An 18,409-nucleotide genomic window follows, 5' to 3' on the forward strand; every position below is an offset into this window, starting at 1 on the left:
CTTTCAGTCTGGTACCAAACGACTCACAGACCAGCACTGGTTGGGGGATGGCAACTGTTCTAGGGTACAGAGTAGTTTATTCAACTTGTCACATCTTAATATAATTCTACGAAGTATGTCAGTGTTGAAACTACTAAACCCTGCTGCACACAGCACACAAGAAAAAACAGTGAAATTTAACTTGTCCTGATCCCCACAGCTAAGAAAAATATATCAGCTTATGGACAATATTTTAACAGTGTGACAATAATTTAAAAAAAACAAACAAACTACAATATCTCTTAAGATACAACAGTGAAGCCATAAAATAAACCTGAACAGAACCAATATAAATATTAATCATTTTTTACTCAGCCCCAAGGCCAGATTAACACAGGATACAACATGCTCAAGTACCCTTCTGCAGCAGAGGTAGTACTGTACTGTGTATTAATGTTCAATTATAATGCTAAACTTCTACCTTCATCTGCTTGCATGGTTGTATTACTCCAATTGTGACTTGGGGTGTTTTCACACCTGCAGTGTTTAATCTGTTTAAATCCAAGTTAGGTTGGTTTTCCTCCTTGGTATGGTTTGTTTGTGCAGGTGTGAACAGTAATTGTACTCAGATGTGGACCAAAACAATCCCTATGTGGTCTTACTCTGATTGGCATGGCCAGGCTCTGGCAGGTGGTCTCGGTACAGTTCCAAAACTCCAGAGCGGTTTGTTTATACTGGATGTGATCCGACCCCAACTAACAGGTGTATGTTACAAGTTTTGAACTAAAAAAAGAAACTCCTGTATCCGTGTAGACTTTGTATTCTCAATCCATGGAGGTGCTGTAGATGTACAAAGATCTCTACAGAGTAGCAGCTCGCTGTTAAATAAAGATAAATTCTTAGTTTTCTCTCACAGCACCTTCTTCCTGTATTTAAAGTAGAAAGCTCAGGGCATAAAGGTACTTTGTGTAATTACCGTTTAAAGTATGTAACTAAGAACTTCACTACCAGTGGAGAGAAATTTACTACGTGGATTTGTTGCAATCTCAGAAAATTGATTCAGATCCAGATCAGATCCACTTCTTTGGATTTTGTTACCTGGAATTTTCGGCATTTGTGTGTCAAAATTTTCAAATCTGTGTTTCTCTTTAAATGTTAATATCTCTTTTTAACCAGCCTGATCTGTTTGTCTCCTTGTGAGGCTTTAAATTTCTTCCAGGCCACTGTGACAAATAAAAATGTAAGAAAGTGTTCTTAAATGAAGCTTTCACTGATTCGCTGCACCATCTAGCGGCGCAAAGTGGTATTACATAAAAAAATTCATCGTGTTTCTGGTTCTACCTCATTATTGCAATCTGTTAATAATCTTAGTTAAGGTTGGAAGATTTTTAGGTATTTTTAGACCAAGGGCTTTACAATAAGCAGCTTCAAAGCTACTTTATGTTGAATTAAAGTAAAGCTGCGATGCTGTGTCTTCTGCAGTAGAGACTTAAAGATGTGCATCACATTATAAATTGAAATGTCCCATATGTGAAATTTTTAACCTGCAATTATAACAATGACAATTTTTTTTTTTATCAGGATATTTGACATTTAAATAGATATGATAATTTAAAGATTATCATATCATCTGTTGTGTTGTTTTATTTTTTATGTGTGTGTCTCTTAAAGTCTGAACTGTAACATCACAGTTTGGATTTTTTCCCACTCGGTCACCTGACATGTTGTCTTCCCTCAGAGGCTGCTGTGTTCCTGGATGATGAGATGGAGAGGGAGGAGTGTGTGACGACCAAGACGGGGATTTATAAGGTTGGGGAAAGCTGCAGTCAGCTGAGACTGAAGAAGTCACTTGGATGAGAGACGAAACGTTTCTCCCACTGAAAACGCTACGTCCAGATAAACAAAATCAACTTTTCAGGGTTTCCTTTTGAATGTTGATCACCCACCTCCTCTAATTTTTCATTTTTCAAGAATAGACATTTGTCAGTCAGTAAATCTTTATTAGGTATTGTGACATGTTCTCAGATTAAATAGATGTATTCAAAGCACTTTACACTTGGCAAGGTGAAGATGAAAGAAGATCAACCAAATAAAAGATTAAAACCTGCATAATTGTGTAATATGTTTCCAGTGTTTATGTACATATGTGTAACTTTTAATTTCATTAGAAGCAGCTACTGTTCAGCTAGGTCGGTGACAGTGACAATTCCATATATAACTTTTATATTAGTCCTAATTGATTTTTCAGACACTTTCATTTATAAACAATGGAAAAAACTTTTCCTTTACTCTCACTTGAATGTGATGAGGTAGTCAGGGTATGCGTGGTTGTCATGAAATACAACATACATGCTGGGGTTATTTATTCTGTCTACCACACTGTCGTAACGGTCGTGAGGCTGCTGGGGGTTTCGAGGTGGAGGCACCTTCATGGTAGCTTGGCCCTGAGTGTAGACGCCTGTGAGGACTCGTGCGACGAACATTAACTGAGAACCATCAGCAGCTGGCTTGGAGTAGGTGGGTTGAGCTGAGTAGCTGGCATTTACAGCAAAGTAGGTCCCGAGACCGTATGCAGTTGCTGAGGGTGAAAAGAGAAAAGGAAATTAACAACAGATGATTGTATTTACAGTGTAGTGACACATAACTAGTTACTAGTTCACTAACCCCGCCTTTGTTACAAGTACTGTTTCTTTCATATCTCTCACCAGGTGTTCAAGATTTTAACTATGCAGTGGATTGCAGCATGTTTTATTAGTGCATACAGGAACATAAAAACATGTCTTTAAGGAATCAAGTGCCGTTACTCTACTAGGCCTTCACAATCACCTGGGGTTTTAAGTGTTGCCAAAGCCACAAATGCTTACCAACAAACAAACCCTATCAGTTTTTATCAGTTTTTAGCGTTATTTTTTCATCGTTTTTATTGTTAACTCGGTGTCCCTGGGTCTTTTCCCGTGTGTTATGAATAAATCTTTCTTTTTTTTTGGTACCGGTACTGGTTTTATTTTGTTGTATTTATCTGCAACACCTTAAAGGCCGGACCATGAAAATACTGTTGGACATAAACTGGTCCATGGTGCAATAAAGGTTGGGGACGGCTGCTCTTCAGGTCCCACCACAACATTTGACTTTGGGCCATTGTAGCACTTGTCTTTTTTTAGCCATTTTTTATTGTCCTATTGACTCAGTATTGTATAATTTTGAGCATCTGACTCTCTAGAACAGAGACGTTCATTGTTGACTGAATGACTCTAAGGTGCCCAGGTCTTGTGGCTGCAAAATAAAAAATGCAACCCTTCCAAATAAACCATACTTTTTCAGTTTTTTTTTTCCCCAGGCCAATAGCTTGCCAAAGCTTTTCTTTTTATAAACACACCCATATGTCTCTGTGGTGCAATCGTTTAGCGCGTTTGGCTGTTAACTCACAGGCTGGCGATTTCAGAAGACCCAGGGATGTAGTCTCTATGCTTAGAAGTCAAGCAATATTCTATTTTCACAGAGTTCTAGATATCTACCAAAGCAGGTGGAGGCATAATCACCCAGAGAAGAGCTGCTTTATAACAAGCTTTAAAACTCTAAAACCATAAAGAACACCAATCTTTCCATTAAGGAATATAAGAAAGAAAGAACCATTTCTAACACAAAGTTTTGGTTCAGTAAATGTGGACTCTATAATAAGATTATCACCATTTTGCCCAGCAAAGCTCCTGTTGAATCCAGTTTTCACTATGGAGTCACAATTTTCCTGGGTTGTCCCGTGGTACAGAAGTTTCTCCCCTGCTCCTCCCTCCCGTGCGTTCTTATCAGAAATGTGCTTCTTCTGTGCTTCATAGGTGCGCCGCAGGTGAATGTTCTGCAAACGCTCAATCTGACAAGAGAGAAGAAGGACAAAGGATCAAGGAGCTGCCTAACAAGATAATCCAGGATATTAATTACATCTGAGGGGTAGTTCAAACTATGTCATCATAGTGATGACATAGTTTCAATGGTGGACTGAAAGTAAAATCCTCCTAAAATCCCAAATGAATGCTGAAATAAATAAACACAATTTAATTAAATAAATCATCTTTTAAAAGAGGAAATTATTTTATTTGTAAAATGTGACATTGACTGATTTGGAATTAAATTTTAATATTATTTTATTCTTCCCTTTTCTGTATAAATGTATTATATTACTGATAAAAGAAGTTTTCGTATCACTGAATGTGGGAGTGAAGCTGTGGAACAGACTTGGTGTTTGAGTTCCTCACTAAGTCTGTTCCACAGTTTGTCTCTGTTCCCCGTCATGTTGTCAGTCTTCATGTCCTACTGCCATGTACCCCCCATGTATAGTTTACTTCATGTTACCACGCTGCTTAGTTGCCACGCCAAGAGTTTTGTTTTGTACTTTCAGTTTGTAGTTCTCAGCAATAAAGCTGTATAAGTTCAAGTTTAGTCTCTGGAGTCCTGCATTTGGCTCCAACCTCTGCTTGCCACACTGCCAGACCTTGACAAACCTCCTTTTAACATGTTGTTACTGATTATGATTATTTAGTGTTAAGCCACAATAGCAAAAACAACCATAACAATATGTGGACGCATAAGCAAAATCATGTTTTCGATGACATTGCCATTGCAGGATTTTGTTTTTTGCTAATAGTCAAATAACAAAACAAAAAAATCCAAAGAATTGAATAAATAACTGTTATATTTAATGAATCAAAATAAATAAACTGTTGTATTGACTAAAGAAGAATAAAGTAGTGACAAAGCAGCATTCATATTATAAGACAGGTAATATAAATAGAAACTGAAATGTTCCCTCACACAAAGGACAGCCACCCACCTTCATCACAGTTTTGGCGACGGTTCGTTTGAAAGCCTCCTTCACTGCCCGGTACTCTGCAGAGGAAGACTCCAGTGTAACGACCTTCATACTGTCATTGGCAGCCATGCTGTCCCAGTATAAAGGGTAAGTAAAGTCTGAAAGAGACAAGCATATATAACATATACAACATGAGAAGACACCTAGAGCCTATGTTCAGTTTTATTTTGCTATTCACTGCAAATCTTTAATGAAGCACGTAAAAAGAAAAAAGATGTTAATGGCATCATGTGTGAATAAAACCAAAACTTGCAATGGAGCCCGTCTGACAATAATGTAACACTTCTTTTAATTACAATGATCCAACCTTATCAGCTGATCTAGTATTTTTATATTTTTTGTTTAAATGTGAACTTTTGATGGTTGCTTTCATTTTTCACAATTATTTTTTGCAACCGTCTTTACTACAAGTAGTTTTTTTAGTTTCTTTCTTCTCACCTGGGAGATTCTCAAGTCGTTTCAGCTTCGTCGTCTGTCTGTTCAGTGATTGTGTGGCCACCATTGTCAGTAGATTAACCTCCCATGTGAGTCCCTGTGCGTCTTTTATTCCTTTTGTTAATTCGTTGTTTTCCAGTTGGTGGTTGGCTGCTCTGGGAAGTCTTTCCCAGTTACCGTTATGTGCCAGGATGCACCAAACGACTCGGAGGTACAAATCCTCCTCCTCCCTGACTCTCACCTCATTAGCAAGGCTCATGTACTGACACTGACTCATTTTCTGCATCACCCGGGTGACCCCGTCTTTTAGCCCGCTCACTGTTAGGGTGCCAGACTGATCAGTTTGCATGAATAAACCCTCAGACTCCACCAGCTCCTTCAGCTCTGTCATGTCATCCTGGCTGAGGGGTTCCAGTTCCTCCTTTGAGAAGGTGTTACTGGAGCACTGTGTCTGATATTGATGCTTCAGCTTTCCCATGGCATCGTCAACGTCCTTTTTGGAAAGACCCAGGAACGTGAAGACAGACTGCTGACTTGTGGAGCTGATTTGGAGACTGCTGAGGTATGCACTCACAGAAGGAGGAGGCTGTTGCTGTACTTGAACTGGAAGTACTGGAAGTACTGGAAGTACTGGAAGCACTGGAAGTACTGGAAGTACTGGACGCACTGGAAGTACTGGAAGTACTAGAACAAATCAGTAAAGATTTTCAGTAAATTAAATTTGTAATCAGTTTTTATTTTAAAATTCATTTTAAAATTCAGTTGCACATAAGATGGCAGTTTGTGAATACTTCTGTCACCTCTGTTGATGACAGCTGAGGAATACATCTGCATCGCTTTCTCTTTAAAAGCCAAGAAGACATTGATCTTAATCAGGATGAGACGGATGTCGGTGAGGCTGTTCATAGATGGTGCAGAAGCCTTGATCCCTTGAAGAATGGCTCCTGCTACAATCGCAGGATCCAACCCTCCAGCTCCTGCAAAAACACCACTTGCATTTAGGTGTGTGTATTTCACAACAAACAGAATAAATAGAAATGCCAAACAAAATACTTACCAGCACAGATGGCAGGAATTGCCACTGAAGTGTATTTATACGATTCACAATAGTAAATGATATCACACACAAGTTGTTCAACGAGAGGTTGATCCTTTTCTCCACATACATGAAAAATAGCCTTACAGGGGAAGTTTCCAGACTGGGTCACGAAAATTTCTCCTCGATTCACTTTTGCTGCACAGAAAGTGACAGAGGATGGATGAGTGAGAGTCAGATAGGTAAGATGTTAAGGTAAGTAGCAGCTAACCTTTTTCTCACCTGCTTTCAGTTTAGCTTCCACCTGTGGTCCAGCTACAGTTAAGATGTCTTTGCATACCCCATCTGTAGACGATGAAATATAAGAAAAATATATATTAAAGAACTTACAATCTTGTGAAGCTGTGCTACATGCTAATCTTGTGCAAATTTTAGCGTGCTAAAACAGCTAATCAGCACCAGGACTGACTGATTATGATGATGGTGGTTACTGACCTCTACATCACTATTACCATCTATTTTGTTAGTAGCATGCTGACCTTTCAACTGGGCATGTTGCGCAGTTGATTAACAAATAGATGCTATTTGTTACCATGTAAGAAAAGTCACAAATGTCACAAATTCAACCTACTGGTTAAATACTGATATATTTAATAAATATACTTAATTAGTAAGTACAGCTTTGGATCAACTTTGGAAATAGCAACAATAATAGTAATGCCACAGTTTCATCCTAAGTTCCCTTTCGTATCACAGTTGGATACGTATCAGACAATCTACCCATTTGATTCCTTAGTCTTGCTTCTTGTGTACAGTGACTAATCAACCCTATTTCCCCAAATCAATCCACATGCATTTATGGGGAATGGCACTAAAAGCTAAGTCAAAGGTTAATCCCTGCCAAACCTGCTTGGCTGGAGATCAAACATTTCTCAATCCGGGTTGACACCACAGTAGAGTTGGATTTCTCGAGACCGGTCTTTTACGTGGTCTTGGTCTTGTCTTGGTCTCCATGGACTTTGGTCTCGGTCTTGTCTTGGTCTCCATGGACTTTGGTCTTGGTCTTGTCTTGGTCTCGGATCCCTCGGTCTTGTCTTGGTCTCGCTGTCTCGGTCTTGCTGTCTCAGATCGACATAGTGGTCGGGAGATTTAGAGTCAACAGCATCCATGACACACAACGTGACGTTCAAAAATGTGTCATGCGCAAAAGCATCAGCTCTAAGAGCCGTGCTTAGAGAGTGCTTTGTAGTGAATCAGAAGAGTCGACTCCCATTGAGCGGGAGCCGGCTCCTCACTTGATTTCCTTTTGCTGCTCAGCCTTCACACAGTGGCTCAGCTATGCGCCAATCCCTCCATATTGTGGCCAATCACATGCAAGGATATAGGATAATATCATTATGTGAAAAAACAGAGAGGGTGAGAGACGCGACAGTCAAGTGGAGCGTGCGTCTGTCCTCTCAGTAAGTGAGTGAGACAGTAGACAACAGTGAGGAGGGCTGTTCGAGTGCATCGCAAAAACACATAAATATGCCTGACACCGGTAAACGAAGCAGCATCTGGCTGCAGTTTAAAGACTTTTTTGTCTCGGTCTCGGTCTTGGTCTTGTCTCGACTTTGTGTTGGTCTTGAATTTATCTGTCTTGGTCTTGGTCTTGTCTTGGTCTTGGTTTAGGTGTTCTTGACTACAAGTCTACACCACAGGCATTATACCAGTTCACTGGTTCACCTTTGTTCACACTGTTATTGACTCACTTATCTTTGTTACAGTTTGATCATTTGAGTCATGATTGCTTTCCATCACCTGTGCCTAAGAGTTTTGGATTGTCATCCACTAAGACTAATATGCATATTATGCGTAATATGCACTATATTTCACTATGTGAAACTATAATCATGTTAGATATGAGATCCAAAATACAACAAATTATCTAGTTTTGCAGCTCCAAATGCATTAGAAATTAATGGCATAATTACTTATTTTGCTAAACCATGACTATCTTTTATGCTCTTCATAAGTATATAGTGTGGTTTTTAGGTAATATAAGTGGCTTGCTGATAATGCTAGATGAAAACTTCAAAGATTACAATGGACATCCCTATAAATGTGCAAATATTTGTGAAGTTACATCATGAGGGTCCTGCTCACTACGCCTTCCTGCCTTTATATGCATCGTCAGTTTCACCTACCAAGATTAAAATTTTGGAAGTCTGTTGTGTTCACCACAGCATCTGTAGTCTCATTAGTGATGTCACCGAACACCACACGTAGTTTAACTCCAGTTCCGATTGTTATGATGATGTCATCTAGGTCGCTGGTGAGGGACCTGAAGATTGCTGAGAATAACAACACCACACATTAGATTTTGTCTGACTTTTAATCTGATGACTGAGGGTCCTAATGAAGATGGTAAAATATGGCACTGCCTGAATGCCTTTTCAGCTGCTTAATATGCATCAATATCACATAATGAAGACAGTATGAGTAGTGCTAGTTTACCTTGGCCTCCCTGGTTCATATTTAAGCTGAGCTGTTTGTAGACATCGTGGTAGCACTGTAGATAAAAAACACAGAATAACACCATAAATAATCGATGCATGGTCAGGACAGCCCTGTTTTTGTTTGTAAAAGTGCTTTAAAAATAAAGTGTGATATACATGTTACAGATCAGATCAGGACATATTAATTGACACTGACCGCCTCAGAATCAGGGTAGCCAGGTTTAATGACAGTGTGGATGTTTGTAAGAGAGCCAGAGGACGCAGATAATCCAAACTGGTGAATGATGTCCGTCAACACTTGAATGGCTTCTCTCAGCGGGTATTTTAAAACAATTCCTGGCCCAATGATTGGAATGGCCACTGAACACAAATTCAGCTGTACACAAAGCTCCAGACACCTCTTCAGACCGTTACCAAGAGCCTGCAAATCAAAAGTTACATATTTTTAAACTATATTTTCAAACTCTTGGATTGCACACTGCAACTAACAGAGCACACATGGAAAACTGTGAGGCTCCACAAAAAATAATCAGTTTGGTTGTATAAGACTTCTCTTGCAGTTATCTGGTTTGTGCATTAATGCTTTAGCTTTTCGATTAAATTGAAAAATATATTATTTTATATTTTTTTTTGGTCTCACTTCTACTTTTGCACATACACACTTAGATATCATCTGATTATTCTAATTAATACTTTCATCTCTGTACAGCTATAAAGTGCATTTAATTGCTTTCCTGAAGGTAAATTAATGATTCATTATTTTTTTTGTATCACCAGAAGTGTTAATGAAAGTCTTTAATTTTACCTGAACACTCTTTCCTCTTACTCCGTCCCAAGGCAAGCATTCAATGAAGAAAATCTTGGAGCAGCCCAGAGATGGAGGTGCATCAACCAGCTGAACATCTCCAGGGGTGAGGGCACAACTGGCTAAGACTGAATCAAACTTTAACTGTAATGTATTTCCAGCTTTAGCCAACAAACTGTTGCCAATATTTGTAGAAGTCAGCTGTTTGTTGAGCATGGGGGCCACCAGAACATCTGCCTGCAGAAATAATATTGAATAACATAATTGCTGATATTTTATTTGGGGATTAAGGAAGATAGAATTGAGTGGAAATAATCAAACCTGTTCATTTTCTAAACTGCTGAGTTTGATCTTCAGGTTTGTTCTGTTGATTGCAGAGTTTCCAACTGTGCTGTACATGCTGCTGCTGTAGCTGAGAGATCTAGGTGTATCGCTGAGTCTGCTGGTGTTTCGTGGTCTTTGCACATTTGGGGTGGCTGCAGTTTGCTTCTCTCGGATAATGACGTGACAGGAACCCTCTATCAGCTCCTTAGTCACTTTACCCTCTTCCTGGAAGTACTGCTGAGCCCCTGGTCCATCTAGAGTCAAAGTTTCTACTATAAGACTGGCTAGAGTTGACGTTAGGGCCTCCTTGGCCTCCTGAACATGACATCGAGGACCAGACACAATCACACAAGGATTTGGAAAATGTGAGGCTTGTAAGGTCACCTTGGTCTGCTTCATGCCAATCAAGTCTAGGATTTTATCAATACAGTCGACTATTTCAGGATGAAGTAGATTGATGGTTTCTTGAGTTGAAAGTTGATTCAACTGGAAGTCATGAAGAACTTCATTGAGCTTGGCCACATCTTCACTGTAGCCCACCAGTTGGACTTTGGTCGTTGAGGTTCCACTGGCGCCTGGCATGTAGCTGACGTCCACTCTGAGCTCTCTACTGTTTGCCTCGTTTTTGGCTTTCGTCAGAATTTCTTTCAACCTGTTAAGATCTACTGCACCCTGCAGCTGCACAGTGGTCACTTTAAGGTCTCTCATTACAGCTGCTTCAGCCTCATTCAGAGCATCAGAGGACAAACTGGACAGAACCAGATCTGAACCCACCTCAAAGAAAACAGGGTTTCTGAGGCTCTGCTGGAAGCGAGTTTGGTATTTTGGGATGGCATCACTGGTCTTCATGAAGGTTAGCAGAGCTGTAGGGAACTTAACTCTCTTCTCCTTTACATTCTTAATCAGTTCATCCAGTTTTGCAGCTCCTGACTGCACCTGTTTGTCAGGGCCCTCCAAAGTGATCATGGCACTACCTCTGATGATTGTAACATCTGGACAATTAGCACGCATTTCTCGATTGAACTCTTCTTCTACGAGCTTGAACTTCTTCTCCACAATTGGCACTTCCTTTTTGGTGGGTCGGCGTTTTTCAAGAATTGCAATCTTCTCCTTCATGGCATCAGCCTCTCCCACAACCACAGGATAGCCACTCTCTATGTAAACTTTTATATCATCTGTCTTAAAGGACGGGTCCTGCAGTACCAGTTTCATCTGTTTTGGCTCAAGCACATGATAGCAGAGGTAGGTCTCGGTGAGCCGGATGAAGACCCGATCCACTTGACACTCCCATTTCTCTGCAGCACCACCAAAACCTCCTCCTGGCCCCTTGTCAACCTCCCCTCTAACCAAAACCTCCTCTTCATCGAAATTTAGCTCCACTGTGCAGCCGATTGACGACAGTTGTTTTTCAAAAAATTTGTATGCTTTACAGTTGTCTCTCAGGAAATACAGCAGGAAAACATCTATCCTGAAAGTCTTCTCAAGATTTTTTATGTTTGGGTTTGTAGAGCTCTGAAAGAAAGCAAAGAAATCTGTGAGTTTATGATATACGATTTGCTTATTGTAAACAGTGGGAGTGTACCACATAGGCCTGGGCAGTAAATCAAAAATGAATCATAACCTTCATTTAAAACCTCTAATTGACATAATCTTTGCCATGTCTGTTTTTTTTTTCATTTCTTTTTACTTCAAATCTATGAATACTTCTTCCATTATGTACTATCTATGCTATGTCCAGTCTGTTGCCACTCATAGAAATTCATACAGTCCTAGGTAGATAAAAACACATTAAATTAATATTTCTGTTTATATGATTTGTTTTTCATTGTTATGTGTGACTATGACACTGTGTTAGAACAGAAATACGCTACAGCCCTGTTTCTAAAACAGTCTGGGTATTTGTGCACAATGTAAATGAAAGGAGAATGCAATGATTGGTGAATAATTTGAAATACGATGTTGAGGTTTTTTATCTTTGTGCTAGCAGAATGCAGTCCCCATGGATTCCACAAAGAATTTAATATTGTGTTCACTCTGGTCACTATATTAGGTACACCTGTTTAAACGTATTAATACATATGGATAATCAGCCAGTCACACGCCACTAACCATATAGACATAGTCAAGATGACCTTCTGAATTTCCAACTGAGCATCAGAATCAGCAATAAATATGAATATTTCAGATATACATCTACTGGGATTTTCCCACACAACCATCTATCGGGATTACAGAGAATGGACAGAAAAAGAGAAAATATCCAATTCACTGCATGAAAATGTCTTTGTTAGGGTGCCTAGGTCGTCGACCCAGTGCTTTGTTTTTTTGGTTCTTTGATTTTGTTCATTTCATTATATTCTAGCTTTGTCTTATGGGTTATAGGATTATTCTTAGTTTAGGTTCTCTGTGTGGGTTTTGTTAGAGTTTTAGTGTTCTGGTTTTCTGTCTGTGATCCATAGTTGCTGTCTCCCCTGTCTGCTGCATCCCCTTGTCTAGTCCGCGTCTTTGTGTTATGTTTCCTGTTTTACTAAGTCCGTGTCCCATGTTAATGTGGCTGTGTCCCAATCCAGCGACCGCACGCTTCGGAGTACGCATTTTGAGACCTATTACGTCACAGCGACACGACGACGGCTGTCCCAATCTGAAGTGTACACCAAATGCAGTCTCCAAATGCGCCGTCGATTTCCCCAAATTTGAAGTGTGGTCCGGTGTAGACTTCGTGGTCCCATAAATCCCACAATTCACAGCGGGGCGGTGGGTGTGGATAATTTTGCCGAAAAAAGCGGCGGATGGCTGAAGCGGAGCGGCCGAAGAGTAAACTTTCAAAAGCAAGTACTGAATATTATGTCACTTATTTATGTGCGAATGTTTAAGAACATTAAAACATTACTGTTGGCCACATGTCGGCAAAGTTATGTGACATTAGCGATGTTTGTACTTTCAGCGTTTACCTGGTTTTAAAGCCTTTACTTTAAAATATACGCCGTTCAATAGTCGACCTTAATCTTACAGAGAATGTGATGATTTTATGGACTTTTAAAGTCAGTCATATATCCACAAACACAACAAGCTGAAAGTCAGTGATGCTGCTCGGTTTGCAGTCCTGAATATCAAGTATGAACATGTATTTATAAGTTACACTTGTGTTTGAATCCTGCAGCTTATCACACATTTGATTTCCATGTGTGACAACTGCAAGTGTCCAGAGTGAGGACAGACTGAGGGACCCACTGCTGCACATCATCTGTGAGGCTTTGCACCCCTGATGATCCACCAGGACAAACTCAGCAGTGTGTGAGGAAGAGGAGGAGGAAGAGCCAGCAGCAGCTGACAGATGGAGAGAATAGACAGACTGTTCCCTGTTTGTGAAGGACTGCTAGAAAAGTTTAACATAACTAATTGTCTGTCCTGAATCAGTCTTATTAGGTAATGTTCAAATAATGTTATCATCCCAGTGTTTTCAGTGTGGGAGAAAGTACTCAGGGCCTTCAAGTTACACACTATGAAAGGCAGCAACAAGTTTAATATTCAGAAACCTAAAGTATGTATCAGCAGCAGAATGGAGCTAAAAATAAATGTTTGTTTCAGTTCTATGAAGCTTTGAGTATTTTGGATTAGTAGCACTGCTGTGTTTGTTGCATCATATTGCTGTAATTGTTTATATGCTTTATATATTCTGAGGTAAGTTGATCTATAGTGTTACATCATATTCTATAAGGATGTTATGTGTTTGTAGATTTTCTGCCCAGTTTGACCCATTTAGCAGAAGTCAGCCTGTTTAAGGCTCTGATATCTATTCTGTATGACTTAAAGCAGTTATGACATGGTCTGATTTTCTCACCCAATAAAGGAATATTTCATATATCAGTCTGATCTTCATTCTATCAGAAACAGTTATCACAGCTCGTACATTTTCTTTTTACACATATATGTAAGCATTGAGCCAAATTTAGTAATGCCAACATATTAAACGGACAATATTTGTCTCTTATATATAATACATCTGTATATACACTGTCAGAGATACTTGTCTTTGAGTGAAGATTGAAGGTGATAGGAAATATAAATAACTGCTACTTGAATCTTTACTGGAGCTCAGTATTTGACACAGAGTTCACTCATATGAATTTCACTCACATGTGCTGTACCAGTGTACCTGCACATGTGATGTGACAATAAAAGTGATTTGATTTGAGACTTCAAACTCACTGCTGTAATAACTTATAATGATTAATATAATAACTATAATATTGACCATATCATATTTACACTGACTTTAGTCTCATGAACAACATTAACTAATTGTTATTTACTAGTTAATCTTAAAATGACTGTTCAGTACAGATATGAAGGCCAACAATCATGTTTTACAGTCCTGTGGTCTCAGCCTCAGATACTCAACTAATCAAAGTGATGTCATAAAAAAAATTATTGGACAAAAAGACCTTTTTTCTCCTTCATTTCTGTCAATAGAAAATTGTACTTAGTAGTCAGTATAAGCTGTTAATGATATAAGTTTGCATATGCTAGAATACTGCATGATGACCTTTTGATGTGTTAGACCAGAGGTTCCCAAAGTGTGGGAGGGGGGGCGCAGAGCCATTGCAGGGGGGCGCGGTATGAAAAGAAAAAAAAAAAAGAGCGCTTGGACACTGTGGACAGGTTTTTGACGGGGCTCCCACACAAACGCAAAGCAGGAGATGAAGCGAACATTTTTCTTGTAAAAAAGGGGGGCTTGGCAAAAAAAGTTTGGGAACCACTGTGTTAGACTGTTTTTCACTACAAAAACTTGTTCTGTTCTCTCTTGTGTGTTTCTTCCCACAGCGATAATAAGAGCTGAACCACTCTTATCTTCACTCCCTTCTGAATCCCACAACACACACATACACCTGCATATGCACTAACATTGCTCTGTCTATGAACAGACGTATTCACTATTGTATTATTTTTGTATATAAATACAGACCAGGGCAGTAACAGAGCGCTGATCATAGGGCCCCCTCTCGTGTGAGCGCTCTGTGACCGCCCTTGCAAGTAAAAACTGCAGCGTGTCTGTGTGTTTCTACCCTCTCTCTCAGCTGAAGAAGTGTCTTTAGAATAAATCTCTTGACAATTTCTGTCAAACAATGTTGTATGAAACGTTTCTCGCGGTTAGTATCATGGTTACTAGGCAACCTGAGCAGTGCGACGAAGGCCAGACCGTCCCATTTCACAAGCCTCTCACTTCCGCACTTCTCGTACTTCCTAGTACGTGGCGTTGCTAGTACGAAGCCTGTATCTGGTTTTGCTTCCTTTGTCTCGTCAGCCCCAATTTGCCCCAGCTGTGTTCCCTTCCTTTCTCTCATCCCCCGATTGCTCCCTCTGTGTATTTAAGTCCTGTGTTTTCATCTGTCCGTGTCGTGATCTATGCTGTGTGTTCTGCCGGCTGGCTGGCCTGCCTGCCGTTTTTTGAGTTCACGTTTTGTCTCCGGAGTCTGCACTGTGAGTCCTCCATACATCCTGCCTGCACACAGTCTTCACATGACAGTCTTCTTTATGTCAGAGGTCAGAGGAGAATGGCCAGACTCCTTCGAGTTGATAGGAAAGAAACTAACTCAAATAACAACACATTCTTAACAATGCTGAACTACATTGTGAATTTACACTCTGTATTAACAGCGAGACTCAGAAGTGAAAGAAGCCTGAGAACTGTCAGCCACTGAAAACACTGAGGCACAATGAAATGAAAACTATAACAAAGAGGGCCCAGCAAAAGTGTCAATATTGTCCTCAGCTGTCCAGCTTTCCCTGGAGGTTAACGCACTCCTGGTTTGGCCACATTATTCTGGCGCTCAGTTTTTACTGTAACCAAAAGTCATGTTTGAAAGGGCAGTAAACTGTACCAGTGATTGGCTTGTCGATGGCTGGTCAGAGGTCTGTGGTGAACTTGTCCGGCTCACGGTCAGCCGCACTTCTCCACTAGGAAGAGTGATGGTGTGACACTTCCTCTGCAAAACTCTTTCTTGATCTAAAACAGCCATAAACAGAGTCACTGAAACAGCCTGCATTTAAACACAAATCCCAAAAAAATTTTACAAATTACCGACTGTCCTACCTTCTTTTTCCTTGAAACAGATTTTATAAACATTTCCTCCTAGTTTTTCAAGATTTCCGCAGTCGCCACCCCCGGAGTCTCGCCTTTTCTGAAAGTATCTCCTCACTTTCTCCTTCTCTTTGTCTGTGAAGTCAGTGGCTTCAAAAAACAGTGGATACGGATATTCATCCATTTTATCTGCAATTCTACACTAACATGAGAACTTTAATCCCGTCTGACATTTGTTTGTGCCACCCTGTCAGTGCCCATTTTTGTTTCACTTTCACTTTTAAAGTATCACATGCTGGTGTTTACACGCCCACACTCAGCAATGGGAAAAATGCACATTTAATTCTCAGGGGCTTTTCTCGTCTCACCTGCTCTGCAGGTACTTTAAAAGGTTTTTCAACTGTCAGAGAGTAACTCTAAATCATATTTATGTCTTAATATGGTTTTGAGCAAGAAATTTCACCAGTAATTCTGCTGACAGCAAATTAGAGTTTGGATTTTATGCTTTATCTGATCCATAAATGTGAAACAACAACAAATATATTTCACATAAACCTATTCATCCATCCATTTGTCCTCTTCCGCTTATCCCAGCTACCATAGGTCTGTAGAGGCGGGGCACACCCTGAACAAACAGGAATCCCTCCGTGTAAAATCTTCCTTATATTCTGCAATATTACCACACCGACCCACTCTCATTATAGAACCAAAACTGTGTCAGTGCAGTGAGATGTAATAATAATCCAGGGAAATTCTTACATTTAAGGTGTTTTTATTAATGTTTTGCTTCATGTGACATTTAGGTTTAATTCATGAAGTGGCTTTCAGAGCGAAAGAAATCATACATAACAGCAATAGAGCCAATGTTAATTTCTTAATACAATGAATGAAAAGATGTTATTTAAAATGTTTATAGAAACTATGAAACCTTTTTAAGAAGTAAAGCACAATTATTGATGTACTGATAAAATACATTTATGTAGGTGTTATGTGTGTATTCTTTAATTAATTAATTAATAATTAATTAACAGATATTGTTCAAAATGAAACAATTTAAATTGATGTAAGGCAATGAATGATCGAGCTAAGAAAGACAACAAATTTCATTTGGATGTTCAGACACACATGGCCCTGACTCAGTAAGTGTCAGAAGAATGAATCCTAAAATCTGGAAATCTGGAAAGCAGTTTTTGTACCTTTTTCTTTGATTTTTCTTTCTCAAATAGTTTATTTTAAGAGCTAACAAAGTATACATGAAAATTCAAAGGGCAAAAAAGCATTACTGATTTAATACATTTTAAAAACACTTTTAAATTTTCATAAAGCTAATGAGAAACTCAAAATCCCATATTATTCACTTTTGAGGAAATTACACATCTTTCACTTCATTATTAAACACTGCATTTACTTTTGTGCTATTATAAGTCATCAAAAGTTTTACAGTTTTTCCCAGTTGTTTACACACAATTCCTTGGACTTCAGACACAATGTCTACAACATGTAACTGATGAATCAACCCCCTGAACCAGTCCTGCTAAACTACAAGCACAATTCCTGCTTTACACTCAAACTGTTTTAAAACACACTTTTTTCAAAACACTACACACAATTCTCTGCATTTGGCACAATTTTCATGAAGAAAATCTCTTGTTTGCACAAGAAACACACTGTCATTCAAAATTGTAAACTCAGTTGCCCTACTTTGCATACTAACTGATCGCATGGGTAAACACCTTTTACACATAATTGCAATTAAGAAATAAGAGCCTTATAAAAGGGCAACAGGTGAGCTCTTCTGTTTTGGAGCAATGGATGCCAACATTGGAAACAGAGGCAGAGCCAGAGGAGTGAGAGTAAGAGCAGGAGGGCGCGGAGGACGAGGACGATGAGGGCCAAGGAATGTAATCTCTGATCAGATCAGAGCCACTTTGGTTGACCACGTGGTCAACCATGGCCTACCAATGAGGGAGGCTGGGCACAGAGTACAGCCAAATGTGAATAGGTTTACAGTTTTTTCTGAATGCTTAAACCCTAACTGTGATTCTTATAGCACAATTTCTAAAACTATTATCACTTATAGCAAAATCACTCACTGAGTTTGCAAAACTAAAAGCACAAACACTGCTTTGCACTCAGTTTGCCATTTTGTAACACACACTTTGCAAACCTGTAGCTACAATCCACTGCACAGCACTCTTTTTGCAGAACTGTAAACACAACTCACTCCTTTACACTCAATTTGCAAAGGATCAACACACTCCTAGCAAAACTATACACATTTATGGCCATTATTTACACTATTTTGCCAACTGTCTGGCACACTGTCACATGTGAAAACTTTTTTAGATAATTAGTTCACTTTGCAATCAGCCTAAGCACTATAATA

General features: G+C 39.4%; 1 protein-coding gene across 1 annotated transcript; it reads right to left on the reverse strand.

The window, feature by feature from the left end:
• Positions 1–1,958: 1,958 nt before the first annotated feature.
• Positions 1,959–16,300, reverse strand: LOC106098418 (poly [ADP-ribose] polymerase 14). The gene is made up of 14 exons (XM_019353398.2): positions 16,036–16,300; positions 15,824–15,948; positions 9,939–11,453; positions 9,618–9,854; positions 9,009–9,233; positions 8,811–8,865; positions 8,501–8,647; positions 6,597–6,659; positions 6,336–6,512; positions 6,079–6,255; positions 5,282–5,962; positions 4,805–4,941; positions 3,667–3,847; positions 1,959–2,557 (listed from the first exon to the last, which is right to left on the reverse strand). Exons 1-14 carry the CDS (start codon positions 16,205–16,207, stop codon positions 2,271–2,273), a joined length of 4,179 nt encoding a protein of 1,392 aa, XP_019208943.1. The 5' UTR covers positions 16,208–16,300; the 3' UTR covers positions 1,959–2,270.
• Between the last annotated feature and the right edge of the window lie 2,109 nt (positions 16,301–18,409).

The sequence above is a fragment of the Oreochromis niloticus genome, linkage group LG3 (assembly GCF_001858045.2).
Source record: "Oreochromis niloticus isolate F11D_XX linkage group LG3, O_niloticus_UMD_NMBU, whole genome shotgun sequence".
Lineage (NCBI taxonomy): Eukaryota > Metazoa > Chordata > Actinopteri > Cichliformes > Cichlidae > Oreochromis > Oreochromis niloticus.